The sequence below is a fragment of the Piliocolobus tephrosceles genome, chromosome 1, assembly GCF_002776525.5.
Source record: "Piliocolobus tephrosceles isolate RC106 chromosome 1, ASM277652v3, whole genome shotgun sequence".
Lineage (NCBI taxonomy): Eukaryota > Metazoa > Chordata > Mammalia > Primates > Cercopithecidae > Piliocolobus > Piliocolobus tephrosceles.
In genome coordinates, this window is record NC_045434.1 from 30984058 (window position 1) to 31004800 (window position 20743).

General features: G+C 36.3%; 1 protein-coding gene and 1 pseudogene across 5 annotated transcripts in view; one reads left to right on the top strand and one right to left on the bottom strand.

The window, feature by feature from the left end:
- The window catches only part of RABGAP1L (RAB GTPase activating protein 1 like), an 819337-nt gene that overhangs the window by 180426 nt on the left and 618168 nt on the right, over positions 1-20743 (top strand). For all 5 annotated transcript variants that reach the window (XM_023207199.1, XM_023207198.2, XM_031935573.1 and 2 more), the window contains one exon: positions 19414-19507. In XM_023207199.1, coding sequence (XP_023062967.1) covers positions 19414-19507 — 94 coding nt within the window. The remainder of the gene's footprint in view (positions 1-19413; positions 19508-20743) is intronic.
- LOC111539234 lies at positions 15524-16457 on the bottom strand (annotated as a pseudogene).

Here is a 20743-nt window from a genome sequence, read left to right on the forward strand (position 1 = left end):
GCTTGGTGTTCTGTAACCTTTTTGTACTTGAATATTGATATCTTTCTCTAGGTTTGGGAAGTTCTTGGTTTGTTGTTGTTGTTTTTTTTTTTTTTTTTGAGATGGAGTCTTGCTCTGTCGCCCAGGCTGAAGTGCAGTGGCACGATCTTGGCTCACTGCAAGCTCTGCCTCCTGGGTTCATGCCATTCTCCTGCTTCAGCCTCCCGAGTAGCTGGGACTACAGGTGCCCGCCACCATGCCCGGCTAATTTTTTTGTTTTTGTTTTTTTAGTAGATATGGGGTTTCACCGTGTTATCCAGGATGGTTTCGATCTCCTGACCTCGTGATCCGCCCGCCTCGGCCTCCCAAAGCGCTGGAATTACAGGCGTGAGCCACCACGCCTGGCTGGGAAGTTCTGTGTTATTATCCCTTTGAATACACATTCTGCAACTGATCTCTCTCTCTCTCTGCCTCCTCTTTAATTATTCTTAAATTTGCCCTTTTGAAGCTATTTTCTAGACCGTGTAGTTATGGTGCATTCTTTTTTATTCTTTCTTTCTTTTATCTCTTCTAATTGTGTGTTTTCAAATAGCCTGTCTTCAAGGTGACTAATTCTTTCTTCTGCTTGATCAGTTCTGGTGACTATGCTTCATTCTTCAGTATGTCAGTTGAATTTTTCAGCTCCAGAATTTTTGCTTGATTTTAAAAAATTTATTTCAGTCTCTGTTAAATTTATATGATAACGATTTTGAATTCCTTCTCTGTGTTATCTTGAATTTCTTTGAACTTTCTCAGAGCAGCTATTTTGAATTCTCTGTTTGAAAGGTCACATATCTCTGTTACTTTTGGATTGATCACTAGTGCTTCATTTAGTTCATTTGGGAGTTGATGATTTCCTGTATGATCTTAATGCTTATGGATGTTTGTTGGGTGTCTGAGCATTGAAGTGTTAGGTATTTATTGTAGTCTTCAAGTTTGGATTTATTTGTACCAGTTCTTCCTGGGAAGGCTTTCCACGTATTCAATGAATTGAGTGTTGTGAGTTAAGTCTTTGGTCACTGCAGGTATATCTGCATAAGGGGGCACCCCAAGCCATCTAATGATCCTTGCAGCACTTTAGAGGTACCTCTTTGGTAGTCTTGGGTAAGATCCAGGAAAATTCTCTGCTTTAGCAGGCAGAGAGACTCTTGTTCTCTTCCCTTACTCTTCTCCAAAGTGAGTCTCTCTCTGTGTGCTGAGCTACCTGGTGTTTGGGGAGGGGTGACACAACCATTTCTGTGGCCACCACCTTTGGGACTGTCATTTATGAGACCTGAAGCCAGCATAGTACAGGGTCTTGTCCATGGCGTGTGGCTGTATTGCCTGGCTACTGCTGATGTTTATTTTAGGCCCAAGTGCTCTTCATTTAGCAGGTGATGAATCCTACCAAGAGTGGATTCCCTTTTCCCTTTTGACCTAGAGTGTGTTGCGAAATGTTATCTGAGAGTGAGGGCCAGGAATGGGGGCTTCAGGACTCTGCTTGGTGCTTTATTTTACTATTGCTCAGCTGGTATTTAAGTTCCAGGACAAAGTCCTCTTTACTCTCTCCTCTTATTTCCTCAAATTGGAAGGAGTATCCACCAAAGCTGCAAGCTACACTGCCTAGAATTACAGGAATGGTGACATAAGCACTCCCTTGGCTGCCCTACCTATTGTCTATCTATGTCACGTGCACCTCATGTCCCCTTGCTCCAAGCCCAGCACGACATCAGGACTTCCCAGGAATTACAGTCCTTGTGGCCTAGACTGTTTTTCAAGTTTATTTAGGACCCCAGAGTGCTTTAGCCTGTGGTGGTGGGGCTACCTGGAACTCACTGACTGCTGGGATTCCCTCTTGCTAGGGCTGGTCTAAATGCTCCCTCCTTTGATATGGGCTGAATTTTGTCCTGTGTTACTTTCTGCTGTGATAGGGCAGCAGTGAGTTCCAATGCAAAGTTTCACAATCACTGTGCTCTGTCTCCCCCAAGTACATGGATTACACACAGGCACCATCCAGGGATGAGGGAGTGATGGTGTAGGCAATTCAAGACTGTCTTTTTTCCTCACTCCAGTGCCTTTTTCCTTGATAGCTACTCTGTCTTTACCATGTCTGGTATTTGAATTTGCTCAGTGACTCAGTTTGGTTCTTTTCAGTGGTACAAATAGACTTTAGGAGGGGATTATACAAAAATCTGAATGCAGATATGAACCTGGTCTCACTGTTACTTCCTTGACTATCTGATTTCATGTTGTTGTTTTAGCTAGTATTGTGGGCTTTTCTCTTTTATTATTGCTTTGTATTTTGCCTTTTAGAATTCCATGCTTGATTGAAGACAGTGATCTGTCCAGTTAGAGGTAGGCTCTAACATCTAACATCTAACAGATGTTAGCAAGCTTCCTTTTCATTCATTAGTTAAGTTTGAGCTATCTTGATGGGTTCTTTCTTTTCTTCCGCCACTTTGCTTCTTTCTTTTAATTCAATTTAATTTTTATTAATTAATTTTTACCTTGCAGCTCCAGCTCAAAGGAAGCTTTGCTTCTATTACCACCACCACTTGCTTAATTTTTTTCTTGTAATTGACTGGCTGCCTTTTAAAAAGCCTTTCTTTGAATGTATGTTTAAAACTAATCCTTTCGGTAGCTGTTTATGTATGTCCTTTCCTATCACCTGCAGAGTGCTTTTCTCCTTTGCTACCTCTCAATTTACTTTGAAAAAAGAGTCATAGATAATAAATTCAAGTAGACATTCCTCAGTTATTGAATGATAACCACATGCTACCCTATGATTAAAAAAGCATTTTTCTTAATATTGTTAACTGTTCTTCAGATAAGATGTATTGACTGCCCTAGGTCTTGAGTATTTTTGACGGGCTTCAATGATTAATGATAGGTTTTTATTAATCACTTATGCTTAGCAGCTGCAGGGATTTTTAATTAAAAACTTGTTATTAGATTCAGAATGACAGTGATGATGCTCAAGTTGGGAAAGAAATTGTTTGAGTTGTAGTCTTTTCTACCTTGAATCTTCTCTCTATAATAAATCACCCTGCTTTTGACAGTGGGAAATGTTATAATATTTAAGAAATTAAAGATGATTTGTGTTAGCTTTAATGGTTTACATTTGTATGTCAGCTTTTCTGTAGAACAAGTATAGTATTCTGATTCTGTCATTTGAGAAACAAGAGATTATATTGCATTTAAGATCATACACATGTGGTTTTAGTCTTTCACAGTCCAAAATGACCTAATTTACATGGAGGTAATGAAAATAGATCACTTTTATATTATTCTAGTTAGACAAGTATGATTATTACCTTTTCTGATCTGTGCTTCTTCCTACAGGCTTGCATGATTAATAAGATTTTGGATTTTTTCCCCTGTTGTAGTTAGAGGAAAGTTTATAGAACCTATTGTTGCCTGTATTATTTTAAGCAAGGATTTATTTACTAAAAACAGTAAAATTAAGAGAAAAATCTCTGAAGACCCTCAAATCACATTTTATTTGTGTTCTACTTGGTAGCTTTTAAAGTAATTCTCTGGTTAAAAAAAGCAAAGAAAAAAATGAGATTTTGTGTATTTTTGCCCCAATTTTGTGATTTATTTTTAACTTTGTTTGAAAACAAAAAAGAATTGTGTGTATAGATATTTCTTTTATAATGTCAATTAATACTGATTCTGAAAATTTCCTTTTATTATTAGGATGAAAAGCATTGCTAATAGAAACACAATTTTTTTTTTCAAAGCAGGAAGTGACCAAAATTAAGAGAAACAGCCCTGAAATTATTTTGATTGAAGTATCATACATATTTATTTTGTTTGATCTAAAAATGTACATCTATTGTATCTTATTTTGGTGTTGCATGGTTAGCTACTGATCTCTACATGTTAAAAATCAGTGGATAATAAGAGGTAAAACAAACTGGGAATGTGTTTTTAGTTACCTTTGAAGTGATAGACATAAAACAGAAGACTCAATAACAATAATATTAATTCAAAGAATGATAGCTAACACTTGGGTACTACTGTGTGTCAGGTACTATGTTTAGCACTTCATATATATTTTCATTTAATTTTTACAACACTATGTGATTGAGACTATTATTTCCATTCAACACATGTTTAGATTGAAGAAAATGGTAGTCCTACTGTATGGATCTGACGACATCTTGTATACTCTGTGTAGTACTGCTTTTTGAAAGAGAACAGTAAACTGCAATAAATGAGGAAAATGTTCATGAAAAGGAGTTGAAGTTAGGCATATTAAAGGAGACTTCACCAAATTCTACTCCCTAAGTTAAGCATAGTCTCTCAGAGATCTCTTCTAATGTTAAAATTTATAGAGGAAGTTGGGACTGCTAGGTATGAATTTTCTTAATTTCCTTTCTTAACATCTTCATAGTTTCCCAAAGTCCCAGTCAAAAGATAAAGTGCCCTCCTGATCAGTCACATCCCCAAATCTGGGCAGTTTCATATTTTTAAGGAATGTACACAGTTCCTCGTCTTTGTCTCTCTATTGTTTTTCCTTACCCTAAGCATGTGAACATATTCTAAAAATAAAGCACTAACAAATTCTTTATTTCACATTGGAGTGTCATGTGCTAAAAGCTACTATATAACGACAAATAAGATACAGTCCCAGCACTCAAAGAGCCTGGATTCTAGGGAAGAGAAAATACATGTAAACACGAATATTGTAGATATTAAACACACGAGTAAATAAAACCAAACATGTTTTCATGAAAGTTTTATATGTATTATAGTAGAAGTCTACATAGCAAAAAGGAAGGACTGGCCAGTTTTCCAGGAAATGGGAGTTGATAAAGGGAGCATAAGGCTCGAATTGACTGTGCAGTTCTCTTTAGCTATATTAACCTGTGTCTCATCTTTCTTTATTTCCTGAGTTGGGTAAAGAAGAGTATACATTTAATATCTCCACTTTCCTCTCATATATTCCTCAAACCTGTGCCAGTAGGCATTCATGTTTGTTAAATGGTAATGGCTTGTGATAGCTAACACTTACAGAGCTCTTGCCCTTTGCCAGGCACCCTAATAACATGTTTCACATATAGTAACTTGCTTATTTCTTACAACTACTCTCTAAGATGAGTACTGTTATTAGATATAGACAACTGAAGCACAGAGAAGTTAAATACCTTGACCCATATCACAACTAATAAATGTTGGAACTGGGCTTCAAATCTAGGCCATTTGACTTTGGGACCTACGCGTTATGAATGACTTGTGAACAAAATTCTCTAAAAAGGAATTTGGGGAAAAGAGACTTTTTTCCCAGTAAACAGTTTGCAAACCAGGGAAACATAGCCGTCAGTGTAAAATGAAGAATGCATTTCAGAGAAAAAAGAGAAGGTTTGGATTTTATAGAAAAATACGCTTCCCAAATTCCCAGTCAGGTCTTTTATGCAAGTGAAAGATTTAAATTCATGTAGTTCCGAATAGTTGGCACAGTGGAGGAGTTCTGATTCGTTGATATGGCTGAGCCCTGCTTGGCTGGGGCAGGTGAGTCCTGATTGGTTAGTTTCCAAGCCCTAAACCAGAGGTCTCTGTCAGATGTTTCTTTCAAATGACTGGCAGGTGGTGTAGGGTTTTTGGTTTACTTATCTTGGCACAGACATCAGGAACTGGTTTGGCTTGATTGTAGAAAGAGAAGGCCTGTGACACTTTTACATCTTTCTGAGAACACAGAGTACATGACTGCTCCCTCACCCAGGATGGCCGCCTGGTTCTGTCTTAACTTTGAGCATCTCAATTAGCCACAGGAAGTCCATTTTGTCTGTTGGATAGGGTATACTTCAACAGACTGAATGAACCTAGTTGCCTTTTACCCATGTCTGCACACAAATGCCTATATGCTAAAGTTCATTTATTTCCAAGGCATACATTTTCCCTAATTTTAATGGATTTTCCTTTGTCCTCGCCCTCCACTCATTGAGGAAATTTTGAATATTCTTATGGCCAAGTACTAATCTAGCACTGCAAATATAGAAATAAAAGTGGCCACTACTATCACGAAACTCATAGTATGGGAGAAAATGTGGAGGAAAATGGATAATTATATGACATGCTAAGTGTTATGATTGTATAGGCCTAGAGGGGGCAGTATTTAACCCAGCCAGAAGAGGGTAACCCCTAACCTGAATTATGATGGAAAAGTAGGATTTGGCTGAGCTTCTTTCTATTATTTGTCCTCCCTATTTTTTTGTATGTGTAATGGGATACAGTTGCTTTTTCAAAACCTTCAATTACCCCTTTACATACCTGCACTGTTGCATTGTTCCTTCTGTTTTCTTCTTCGTCATGTTCTACTTGCAAGCCTTCTCAGTGTGTCTGTTACTGTACTTTGGTCTCCAGTGTCTTTTTCATTCTTATTTCCTTTTTAGCTTATTCATCCTATCTAGAAACTTGTCTTATCTACTACAGTAGGAAATTTAATTTACTTTTCTTCAGCTCCTTTATTCCTCTCTGGCAGGCTGCCAAAGTGTTTACAACACTCATGATTATTGGTTTCTTCAGAGAGGAAGATAGATCTGGGTCATACGCTTGATGTGACTGGGATATTCATTTCATTTTTGTTCTTTCTGGGCATCAAGGGAATTTTACCCCTTGAAGTCTCTCAATTAAATCTTGGCCCCAATTTACTGTTTCTTGGGCATGTTCCTTTAATGTACCTAGCTTTTCTGTTTTTGGCACGAGTGCCCAACATTTACTGCGTGTTGGCACTTGGCACACAGACTGGTATCTGCTGAATGCCAGATACAGCCTCCTCTACAAAATGTGGTGGGAAAAATTATAAGGGAAGGTAGTGTTTGACTCTGGATTCAAACACAGGTTGAATTTCTAACCTTTTATCATTTATTAGCAGGATAACCTTGGGCAAGTTACTTAACCTCTCTCTGCCTCAATTTTCTCATTTTTAAAATGGGCAAACTAATAGCGACTACCTCATTAGGTTTTTAGAGGATTAAATGGGTTAATGCCTTTAAAATTTACAACAGTGAATGGACTATAGATAAAAAAGGAAGACATTTAATAAGAGCCTGGGGTTCCTAGCCTCCCTGGCCAAGAACTGTTTTTTCATCCAACTGTTTGGCCCCTGATTTGCTACTGGGTCTCCCTTGTTCATCAGGGATCTGGTCAAATTGTGCTCATTATCTTTTATTTTCTTGTGGTTCTCCTCTGATAATCTAGGTTATTATAGTTCTAATATCCTTTCGTAGTGGAAAATAATTTGGGAGCTTGTCAGGAAGACAGTAATTGTTGTTAACAGTGAGATTTTATAGCTCATTGTTGGGGTTTATAATAATAGGTTTTTGTTTCATATAGCAATAGGGATTGTTCAAAAGTTAAAATTTTTTTTGCCATGCTTATTATCATTATGCATACCTATAAGAGATTAGAATATTTCAGAAATATAAAACTCAGAAATAAAAGAAGTATTCCCTAAATATTTTGTGCTTGCTATGTGGTAAGATACTGTTGGAGGTACTGAAACACAATTGCTAGTAAGTTTGGCATAATTTCTACACAGTTTTTCAAAAAGATCTGTATAGTCATAAAAGTTACATTATTTATGAAAACAAGAATGATAATGTTTTGTTTTGTTTTGCAGGAAAAGTCAAAACTAATAATATGATCTAGAGAAACTAACGCTTGCTTAGATGTTTTTAACATTATAGTAAACTAATATGCCAAGCTTCAGAATGACCAAACATATAACTTGTAGCTGTGGTATTTTGGTGCATTTGGCATTATACCGTAATTTACAGTATACAACATCTGATGACTTTTAGCAGTATCTTGGCACAACAGACTAACTCCTCCCATCCTGTCAGAGGTAGAGAGAGGAACTCTTTTCTCCCCATAAATTCTTGATTTTTAATGAATTAATTAATTAGTTTTTCTAGTTTTCATCTCCTGTCTTAATATTGGACTTTGATATTTACCTTTTTTATTCATTTTGTTTATTTTTAAAAAAAAATTTTGTGGATGACCTGGCGTGGTGGCTCACACCTGTAATCCCAGCACTTTGGGAGACCAAGGCAAGCAGATCACAAAATCAGGAGATTGAGACCATCCTGGCTAACACAGAAATATGCTGTCTCTACTAAAAAAATACGAAAAATTAACTGGGCGTGGTGGTGGGTGCCTGTAGTCCCAGCTGCTTGGGAGGCTGAGGCAGGAAAATGGCATGAACCTGGGAGGTGGAGCTTGCAGTGAGCCGAGATCGCACCAGGGCACTCCAGCCTGGGCAACAGAGGGAGATTCAGTCTCAAAAAAAAGATCGTGGATATATAGTAGCTGTATATAGTTATGTGATACATGAGCTGTTTTGGTACAGCCATGCATAGAATAATAATGACATCATGGAAAATTGTGTATCTATCCTCTGAAACATCCTTTGTGTTAAAACAATCCTAGTATACTCTTTTAGTTATTTTAAAATGTACAATTATTATTCATTATAGTCTCCCTATTGTATTATTAACTACTAATTTTATTTATTATTTCTTTCTTTCTTACTTTCTTTTTTTTTTTGACACAGAGTTTCGTTCTTGTTGCCCAGGCTGGAGTGCAGTGGTGCGATCTCGGCTCACTGCAACCTCTGCCTCCCAGGTTCAAGTGATCCTCCTGCCTCACCCTCTTGAGTAGCTGGGATTACAGGCATGCGCCACCACGCCTGACTAATTTTGTATTTTTAGTAGAGACAGGATTTCTCCATGTTGGTCAGGCTGTTCTCGAACTCCTGACCTCAGGTAATCTGCCCACCTCGGCCTCCCAAAGTGCTGGGATTACAGGCGTGAGCCACCATGCCTGGCCTCTATTCATTATTTCTAACTTTATTTTTTAACCCATTAATTATCCCTACCTCCACTCTGTCCCCCTACTATCTTTCCCATCTTTCAGTAACCATCCTTCTATTCTCTATCTCCCTGACTTCAGTTGTTTAAATTTTTAACTCCTCCAGATAAGTGAGTACATTTGATGTTTGTCTTTCTGTTCCTGGCTTATTCACTTAACAAAATGACCTCCAGTTCCAATCATGTTGTTGCAAATGATAGACTCTCATTCTTTTCTGTGACTGAATAGTATTCCGTTGTGTACATGTACCACATTTTCTTTATCCATTCATCAACAGATGAATGCAACTTAGGTTGCTTCCAAATCTTGTCTGTTGTGAGTGGTGCTGCAATAAACATGGGAGTGCAGATATCTCTTCAATATACTCATTTCCTTTCTTGTGGGTGTATACCCAGCAGTGGGATTGATGGATCATATGGTAGCTCTATTTTTGTTTTTTTGAGGAAACTCCAAACTGTTCTCCATAGTGGCTGTACTAATTTACATTCCCACCAACAGTGTACAAAAATTCCCCTTTCTGCACATCCTCACCAATATTTGCTATTGCATGACTTTTGGAGATAAGCTATTTTAACTGGGGTGAGATGATAGCTCATTGTAGTTTTGATTTGCATTTTCCTGATGATCGATGATGTTGAGCACCTTTTCCTATGCCTCTTTGCCATCTGTATGTCTTTTGAGAACTGTCTATTCAAATCTTTTGTCCATTTTTAAATTGGATTTTTAAATTCTTTTCTATAGAGTTGTTTTAGCTCTTTGTATATTCTGGTTATTAATCCATTGTCAGATGGGTAGTTTGCAAATATCTTCTCCCATTCTGTGGGTTGTCTTTTCACTATGTTGATTGTATCCTTTGCTGTGCAGAAACTTTTTAACTTGATATGATCTCATTTGTTCACGTTTGCTTTGATTGCCTGTGCTTGTGGGAATATTACTCAAGAAATTTTTGCCCAGATTGATGTTCTCGAGAGTTTCCCCAATGTTTTCTTGTAGTAGCTTTCTAGGTTTAGGTCTTAGATTTAAGTCTTTAATCCATTTTGATTTGGTTTTTGTATATGACGAGTTAGGGACCTAGTTTCATCCCTCTGCCTGTGGATATTCAGTTTTCCTGGCACCATTTATTGAAGAGACTGTCCTTTCTCAAATGTATATTCTTGGCATCTTTGTCAAAAGAGAGTTCACTGTAGATGCATGGACTTAGTTTCTGTGTTTTCTCTTCTGTTCCATTGGTCTCTATGTCTTTTTTCATGCCAGTACCATGCTGTTTTGGTTACTGTAGCTTTGTGGTATAGTTTGAAGTCAGTAATGTGATTGCTCCAGTTTTGTTATTTTTGCTCAGAATAACTTTGACTATTCTGAGTCTATTGTGATTTCATATAAATTTTAGGATGTTTTTTCTATTTCTGTGAAATTTTAGGATGTTTTTTCTATTTCTGTGATGTCATTGGTGTTTTGATAGGGATTACATTGAATCTGTAGATTGCTTTGGGTAGTCTGGACATTTAAATAATATTGATTCTTCCAATCCATGAACATGAAATATCTTTGCATTTTTTTGGTGTCCTCTTCAGTTTTATCATCAGCATTTTATAGTTTTTATTATAGAAATCTTTTACTTCTTTGGTTAATTTATAGGTATTTAATTTTATTTGTAGCTATTGTAAATGGGATTACTTTTTTGATTTCCTTTTTGAATTGTTCACTGTTGGCATATAGAAATGCTAGTGATTTTTGTATGTATATTTTGTATCCTGAAACTTCATTGAATTTATCAGTTCTAGTGGTTTTTTTTGTTAGTGGAGAATTAAGTTTTTTCCAAATATAAGATGATATCATCTGCAAGCAAGTTTCATGTGACTTCTTCCTTTTCAGTATGATGCCCTTTATTTCTACCTTTTAAAAAACACTTTTAAGTTCTGTGGTACATATGCAGATTGTTACATAGATAAATGTGTGTCATGGGGGTTTGTTGTACAGATTATTTAATCATCCAAGTATTAAGCCTAGTACCCATTAATTACTTTTCCTGATCCTCTGCCTCCTGTCACCCTCAGCCATCCGATAGGCCCCAGTGTGTATTGCTCCCCTCTGTGTACCCATGTGTTCTCATCATTCAGCTCCCACTTATAAGTGAGAACATGCACTATTCAGTTTTCTGTTCCTGTGTTAGTTTGCTAAGGATGATGGTTTCCAGCTCCATCCATGTCCCTGCAAAGGCCGTGATCTCATTTTTTTTATGGCTACGTAGTATTCCATTGTGTATATGTGCCACATTCTCTTTATCCGGTCTATCATTGATAGACATTTAGGTTGATTTCATGTCTTTACTATTATGAATAGTTTTGCAGTGAACATACGTGTACATGTGTCTTTATAATAGAACAATTTATCTTTCTTTGAGTGTACCCAGTAATGGGATTGTTGGACCAAATTGTATTTCTGTCTTTAGGTCTTTGAGGAATTGCCACACTGTCTTCCACAAAGGCAGAACTAACTTATACTCCACCAACAGTGTATAAGCATTTCTTTTTCTCCACAGCCTCTCCAGCATGTGTTATTTTTGACTTTTTAGTACTAGCCATTCTGACTGTATGAAATGGTATCTCATTGTGGTTTTGATTTGCTTTTATCTAATGATCAGTGTTGTTGAGGTTTTTTCATTGATTGTTGGCCCTATGTATGTCTTTTTTTGGGAGATGTTTGTTCATGTCCTTTGCCCACTTTTTAATGGGGTTGTTTTTCTCTTGTAAATTTGCTTAAGTTCCTTATAGATGCTGGATATTAGGCTTTTGTCAGATGCATAAATTGCAAAAATGGTCTCTCATTCTGTAGGTTGTCTGTTTACTCTGTTGATAGTGTTTTGTTGTTATTGTTCTCTTTGCTGTGCCAGAAGCTCTTTAGTTAAATTAGATACCATTTGTCAAGTTTTGCTTTTGTTGCAGTTGCTTTTGGCATCTTCATCATAAAATCTTTGTGCCGATGTCTCAAATGGTATTGCTGAGGTTGTCTTTAAGGATTTTTATAGTTTTGGATTTTATATTTAAATCTTTAATCTATCTTGAGTTGATTTTTGTGCATGGCGTAAGGAAGGGGTCCAGTTTTAATCTTCTGCATATGGCTAGCCAGTTATCCCAGTGCCATTTATTGAACAGGGAATCATTTCCCCATTGCTTGTTTTTGTCAGGTTTGTTGCAGATCGTTGTAGATGTGCGGTCTAATTTCTGGGTTCTCTATTCTGTTCCATTGGTCTATATGTCTGTTCCTACATCACTACCATGCTGTTTTGGTTACCATAGCCCTGTAGTATAGTTTGAAGTCATGTAGCATGATGTCTCCAGCTTTGTTTCTTTTTGCTTAGGATTGCCTTGACTATTTTGGCATTCCATATGAATTTTAAATTTTTTTTTCTAGTTCTCTGAAGAATGTCAATGGTAGTTTAATGGAAATAGCCTTGAATGTATAAATTGCACTGGGCAGTTTGGCCATTTTCACAATACTTCTTCCTGTATATGAGCATGGAATATTTTTCATTTGTTTTTGCTCATCTCTGGTTTCTTTTAGCAGTGGTTTGTAGTTCTGCTTGAAGAGATCTTTCACATCCCTAATTAGCTGTATTCCTAGGTTAAATGTCCTTTATTTCTTTCTCTTGTGTGACTGCTTTAGCTAGAACTTTCAGTACTTTGTTGGATAACAGTGGTGACAGTGGGCATCCTTGTCTTGTTCTAGATCTTAGAGGAAAGACTTTCAGTTTTTCCCCATTCAGTATGATACTAACTGTGGGTCTGTCATATTTGACCCTTATTATATGGAAGTATGTTTCTTCTATCCCCATTTTTGAGGGTTTTTATAATGAAGGAATGATGACATTTATAGAGTGGTTTTTCTGCATTAATTGAAATGATCATATGGTTTTTGTACTTCATTCTGTTGATATGATGGATCACATTGATTTATTTGCATATGTTGAACCATTCTTACATCTCAGGGATAAATCCCACTTGGTCATGATGAATGATCCTTTTAATGTATTGTCGAACTCATGTTTGCTTGTATTTTGTTGCCAATTTTTGGATCAGTGTACATCACTGATACTGGCCTATAGTTTTCCTTTTTTGATATGTCTTTGGTTTTGGTATCAGGGTAATACTGGCCTCCTAGAGTAAGTTTGGAAGTATTACCTCTTCCTCTATCTTTCAGAACAGTTTGAGTAGGATTGGAATTAGTTCTTTAAATATTTGGTAGAGTTCAGCAGTGAAGCCATCAAGTCTCAAGTTATTCTTTACTTAGAGGCTTTATTAGGACTTCGATCTTGTTACATATTATTGTTCTGTTCAGCTTTTGGATTTCTTCATGGTTCAATCTTGGTAGGTTGTATGTGTCTAGGAATTTATTCATTTCTTCTAGATTTTACCATTTATTGGCATATGGTTGCTCATAGTAGCCACAAATGATACTTTGAATTTCTGCAGTATCCATTGTAATGCCTTTTTTATCTCCAATTTTATTTATTTTGGATTGTGCTGGGTCACCCCTGAAACCAGCATGTCTCAGAGCCCAAGGTCAATGGTATACTTGTGGGTATCAGTGCTGGTTGTTCAGGGCCCAAGGGTTCTTTAGTTAGCAGTTGATAAATCCTTCCAGAACTGGGTTCTTCCCGCAAGGCAGTGGGATCCTTTATGGCCCTGGGTGTGTCTAGAAATGTTGTCTAGGAGCTGGGTACTGGAATTGAGGCCTCATGACTCTGCCTGTTACCTTATTCTACTGTGAGTGACCTGGTGTCCAAGATGCAAGACAGAGTTCTATTTACTCTTTGCTCTCCTCTCCTTAAGCAGAAAGTAGGAGACACTTTCTTGCTGGGAGCTTCACTGCCTGGGGTTGGGGGAGTGATGACACAAGCACTCCCTTTGCCATGCCAGTTGGTGTCTCTCTGGGTCACATGCCACCCTATTTCAATAGCTCTAAGCCACGCCTAGTGCTAGGAGTTGCCTAGGAATTGCAGTCTTTGTGTCCTAGACGCCTTTCAAGTTTACCTAGGATCCCAGAGCATTTCAGTTTGCAGTGTTGAGGCTTGCTGAGCAAGTTCCATCTGTTGGGATGGGTGTTTCCCTGCTGGCTAGGGCTGGTCCAAATGCTCCCTCTGTGTGTGGGTGCTAGCTGAACCTAGGATGGCTCTATCCTCCACTGTGACAGGGCAGCACTGAATTCAATGTGACGTCCCCCAGTTGCTGTGTTCTTTATCCCCAAAGTGCACAAATTGCCTTTCTGCACCACAGGCAGCTGCTGAGGGATATGGGTGGGGTGGTATCATCAACTCAGGACTGTCTCTCCATTCTTCCTCATTGCCTCTTTTGGTAATACAAAGTTAAAACCATGTACTGTGATTGCTCACCTGATGTTTGGTTCTTAAGACAGTGTTTTTCTGTGTGCAGATGGTTGTTTAAATTTGGTATTCCAGGGGATGTGGAAGTGTGATTCGTGTAGGCTTCTATTCTGCAATCTTACTCTGCCCTCTGAACTTTAATTTATACCATACAATAAATCAGAGTGAAAGGTAAACAACAAGGTTACAATGTAACTCTATTATAAATTTTGAATTTTTTTTGGTGACAAATACCAGTATATTTTTGTCTTTGGAGCTATAAATTATTTAATTTAGCAAGCTCTAAAGCTTATACATTTTAAATTCTCAAGTAAGAAGTCTGGCACTTTATGGCTATAAATTTTATATCAAAATATCCAGGGTAGAGAATTCATTTTAATAATTATAATTCTTCTAAACATCATTTGAAGAATTATTTGTGGACACTAGACTCAAGACTATACTAAATCCAAACAGTATGCCTGGGACCTCAGTTTTGAGTTTTTCATCTCAGTTATCTGTCCTTCAACTTACTACTTCCTCTTACACTTTCATTTACTAAACACATTTTCAGATTTTTAAATTGGACCTTCTCCTCCAAGGCCCTATTGGACAACTTTGTAAATATGCATTTACAGCCTTTAAACACCAACATTTTAAACTGAGACTAATTCCTACAACCACATTCCTTGTTAAAAGTTCATCACTAGGCCGGGCACGGTGGCTCACGCCTGTAATCCCAGCACTTTGGGAGGCCGAGGTGGGCAGATCATTTGAGGTCAGGAGTTTGGGGCCCACCTGGCCAAAATGGTGAAACCTCATCTGTACTAAAAATATAAAAAAATTAGCCAGGTGTGGTGGCAGGCCCCTATGGTCCCAGCTATTTTGGAGGCTGAGACAGGAGAATCGCTTGAACCCAGAAGGTTGCAGTGAGCCAAGATGGTGCCACTGCACTCCAGCCTGGGTGATAGAGCCAGACTGCGTCTCCAAAAAAAAAAAAAAAAAAGTTCAGCACTAGCAATATCTTTCTGTCATTTTCTTCTGCTCAAGGAACAAAAGAAGTCAAACAGATAATGGGTTCTGCCTGAGCCATTTGTGAAGTCTAAGAACAGATACGTATACTCCCTGTTATTCTTTCAGGGCATTATTTTATCCTTTTTTTTAAACCTTGAAAAATAAGTGTTACTTAGCTTTATAAATATTTTGAAGTAAAGTTTCTGAATTTCTGTGAAGAACTCTTCTAACTTTTTCAAACACAGTCGTTACTCAATAGTCCCTGTAACATGAGATTTATTCCACAGTTAAAAAGTGACTTCCCGCTTTGTTACATGTGAGAGTGGCTCTTTGTTTTCTCAGGATCCCAAACTGCTCATTCAAAACTATCTCTGTCTGTTTTCCAACACTATTTATGTCAGATTGTAGGGAAACACCCACGGGAACTTTCTTTATATTCTTTTGCTGCTGTTTTTTAAAGAATGAAGGTACAGCAGTGTGAATTAATCATGGTTTCTCAGTTGCTGGGCATTGTACTGCTCCAGGGTTGTCAGTAGATGTAGTCAGATTCCTGTGTTTCTGATGGAAGTCTGGCATTCACCAGTTCTCTTTGCTACTACATCATCTAGCAGTTACTCCGTGTTCAACTGGGCCTGAACCTTCTTCAGGCCTCTTCCGAAAAGAAAAGTTACCTGTGAAATGTCTTTCTGATGGCTTAATTTATTTCTTCTCCTGGTAAAATTGGCCTTAATGTTATTTTTTCTGTTTAGCTGGTTAGGTCTCTTGAGACTTGCAACTGGTTTCCCGCACACTTCATTTTGTTTCAGAAGGCTTGCCTTTCTTTTTAACACTGGAAAATAGTGTTTTGTATTCTTGTCACTTAGACATGGACAATTCACAGGACTAATTCCTTTTCCAATTCCAGATGATTTCCTAACTGCAAGGCCAATGATTATCCATGAGGATGTCTCTTTCTAGGCATTACTCTTCCCCTACAGCTTAGACTGGTTTTACCAAAACCAGAATTCTGTTGGAGTACCCATTGTATTCTCATCCTAAATTGCTGGAGTCTTCTGTTTAGTTTTGGAAAAGTCTGCTTTTTTCCTTCCTTTCAATTCGGTTTGATGACACCATCCAAAGACATATCAATTTTGTCAAGGTTTTTGTCGCTGCGGGCTTTTAGCAGCTGTGACAAGGTCACCATGGCTTCTGCCAATTGGGTACCAAACTGGTTTACAGCTTGAAACGTGGTGCTAGAACAGTCAGTGCAGAAGGCCAGAGTTGGAGACCTGCCACCTCTCATGCATGCACGCAAGCAGACTACCGGGCAGCATCCTTGTCCTCCCACCCGTGGTTGCCAGCATAGACCAGTTTATCCCATTCATTTAAATTACTTGATAGTGTTCTCTGGAATACTCTTGAATATACCATAATTTAGCTAGTAAAACATATTGATGGATTACTGATAGTTCAGTTTCTTACTATTACAAGCAGTGATACACTAAAAATCCTGTTACACATATGTCTTTGGAGTATGTGTTTCTGGAGGATACATTTGATCATATGATATATTAACTTAGCATCTTAATAAATTCAAAAAGATTGTTCTTATTTAAACATCAACCTTTTTTTCTGTTTCCTTATGCTTTTAGGAAAACTTAAGTATTATCAATTTTTATACTGTCTGTCAATGTAATTGGTAGATATGTTTCATTGTTTTAATTTGCATTTAAAAGATTAATGAAACGGGTTTTCTGTAACATTTTTATTTTAGTCATGTTTTACATATTGTGACCTGTACTGTCTTGATATCCTTAGCTCAATTTTCTGTTGGATTTTTCTTTATTCTGTTGATTAGTAAGATTGTGGTATATTAGTGAAAATAGCCATTTGTCAAATGTTAGAAATGTTTTTGCTTTTAAAAAATATAGAGTATGTACTCTATACTGTCATAGATGTTTTTAATTTATAGGTAGTCAGATTTTTAAATCTTTTTAATGGTATCTTTGATTTTGTTCTTATGCTTAGGAATTCCTTTTTCAGCAAGAGTATTACGAATTTGAAAGATTTTCTGTCATCAGTATTATTTTCTCATTTTTATTATAATCAAGATTTATGATATCCAGGAATGTTTATTTCCTTTTCCCTTTTTTGTTTTCATTGTGTTCCTAGATTCTGGTCTCTAATTTGGCATGTACAACATCATCAAATAGCCTGAAACCTTGGCATATTATTATTTACTGTGGATCAGAATAAAGTATTAGATGGGATGATCTTGGATCCTGCTTAATTGAATACCAATTTATAAATACCTATACTTGGTAATAGTTTATAAGTGGGCCAATTATCAGTCCTTGTTTGCATGACATAGTCTAAGTTTAACCTGTCTTCCAGAATAATTTTTTTTTCGAGATGGGGTCTCACTCTGTCACCCAGGCTGGAGTGCAGTGGCACAATGTCAGCTCACTGCAACTGTGGCCTCCTGGGCTCAAGTGATGCTTCCGTCTCAGCCTTCCGAGTGGCTGGGACTACAGGAGTATGCCAGCATGCCCAGCTAATTTTTTGTAATTTTGATAGAGACAGGGTTTTACCATGTTGCCCAGGCTGATCTCAAACACCTGAGCTCAAGCCCTCCTTGTCCTCCCAGAGTGCTGGGATTACAGGCCTGAGCCACCACACTTGACCAAGAATAATTTTTAATAGTGTCCTTTCACTGTAAAAAGTGCCTCAGTTTAAATAAAAAATTATAAATGTTATAAAAGATCGTTGTTTACATGGGATAGTTCCTCAGGGTATTGTAACACTAAAGCTTTAGTTGTTTCCATTGATGTCATTCAGTTGTTTCTGTTTACATTACTTCTATAGTAGTAATATTTCATTTGCTTTAACTTTTAAAATATCTGTTATTTTCATGATGAACTTATTACAAGCTTCATACAGTTGCTTATGTGAGGTATTTCTAGAACAGTTATGCTAGTGTGTACTCTCTTTGCCTTCATTGTAATTACCAGAATGATGTTCACTTTTTGCATTAAATGTCCCTTATAATTCTTATTTACCTAGTATTGCTTTAAAGATGATTAAACATTTGTCTGTGTATGTGGACATATTTTGGTTATATTTTATTAAATATGTCATCAAATCTTTTTTGTATGGCTATGACCTAATGTTTTAACCTGGCCAAATAAACCATTACTTATTACATTAATGTTTTCTGATGTTGCATATACTCGGATCATTGGATTTTGTGGTATGCTAATTAATACTGGATCATTGGATTTTGTGGTTTGCTAAGTAATACTGTTCTTAACACAGATGGCTGTGGGAGCCACTAAATGCCAATCCCCATTGTACTGTCACAGTGTTGATAAAAGTTTGGTACTTGTTATCTGCCAGATAGGTTTTCAGCTATCTTATTTTATTCCGATAGTATTTCTCCAGCCTTTTCTTATGTAGTACTGTGTCAAAGAATATTTTATAATAGGTAAATTGTATCTGTTGTTCTTTCTTTCTTCTCTCTGCTACTGCTTAAAAGGTTTATAGAGTTTAGTATTGGTCATTTTCACCACTGATTATAAACTGTAAATCAACCCATATTCTTTTACATTTTGAGGTGTTTTGTAAAATTGCCATATAAAAAGGCCAGTTTCAATTTTCCTCTAGTTAAAAATATCTTTTTTTTTTTTTTACGAATATATCTTAAGAAACCTAACTTTTTTTTTTTTTTTTTTTTAACATTTCTGGTTGTTTGTATGTTCATGTCATAATATATATGTTTCTCAGTGTAATATTTAGGTATATATGTTTCACCCTTAATTTTTATGTTTGTTGGTCCCATTAATAAAATTTGAGAATATCTGTCGAGTAGAACACCATATAGAAATTACCAGTTTGTGCCACCACTAGCTTTTAAACATTACTCTTTGGATATAGCTATTAATTTGTAGATATTTTCAATTTCATGTTATGTAAACTGTATATGACATTTTCATAAAAGTTTGTTCTTTTAAAATATCTAGGCACTGAAGATTAATGAAGTTCTTACCATTATTTTTGCAATGCATGTAATAATGTAAAAAGAAGATTGTTTTATTAGACACAGCGTCATTTTTCTTGTTTTATGATATTTAAAGTGTCTACTGTAATATATAAAGTAATGTTTGTTGGTGTTTGCATTTCTTCTGCAGACAGTGATAATGAACTCTCAAGTGGAACAGGTGATGTGTCTAAGGATTGTCCTGAGAAGATCCTATATTCTTGGGGAGAATTGCTAGGAAAATGGTAAAATTTTATTTTTCATACTGAAAATTTTATATTTACATAGTTGATGTTAATTTGTTGTATTAAAATCTGTGTGTTAAAATAGGTTTTAAAGGATTAATATTAAAATCTATCTTAATATCTTAATGTTGTTTAAAAACTTAAAAATTAAAATATATTTTATAGATACTCTTTATATTTGGCTCGGTCTTCCCCCCAAGTATGGTTTTATTTAACTTGCTTTTAGAAGATGTCTTTGTCTTATTATTTCACTCAGACCTTATTATTTGTCTTATTATTTCACATCATTTAGCAGAGTCAATTTTATGCTATATTGCCAATGCATTTAAATGTCTACTGTTAAAGGGTTACGTTTTTTTAAAACCAAGTCTATTACCACTAAAATAGGCTGTGTAGTTTAGAATTTCTCATTTTACCACTGACACAGCTTGTTTCATTCTTTCTGACTAAAACTATTACTTTAAATTTTAATGTATTTTATGTGGAATTACAAAAAAGTACTCTGTTTATATTTATTATATTAAGTACTCTTTATATTTATTTTAAATACATTTTTTAAAAGTACTATCATATGTCAGTGTAATGAAAAAATCCTGCCAACAAAATACTTCCCCATACTAATATAGACATAGAAATTCAATTTATTGTTGAATAAGCATATCAGATTACATGCATGCAGGTAGTCCAGGGGAGACTACAAAGTCTGGGCAGTCACATCTCTCTCAAGACTTGAAGTATTTTTTTTGTTGTTGTTTTTTTTTTCATTCCAATAGCTTTTAGGTTTTATTTTCACATGGAGCACCAGTAAGGTGTTAGAGCCAGTCAAAATAGGGAGTTGATTTAGAGATTTATTTTCTTTACCTGGCAATTCATTTGCACTACCAAGAATGGGAATCCTTTGCATAGCTATGGACAGTAAACTTTGCATTGCCATTATGTTATGTATGTTGAGAGTTGTAAACTAGCCTAGTGAAAGACAAAGGCACACACTTCTGTGTTGTCACACAATTCCCAAATGTTCCAGCCATTCCACTGAAATAATGTTCAGTAATCTTTTTGTCCATTTCAAAAATCTTATACAATTTTTCCCCACACTATATCCAGGATCTAATTTACTCATTTGCAAGCATTGTCCACCTAAATCTAAATTTATCTCATATGTTTTTATCTGTTTTATTTAGGGTTACTCTCTTACTTTACTTTAAGATGAACAGTTCTCTTTTTAGATGGTCCTGA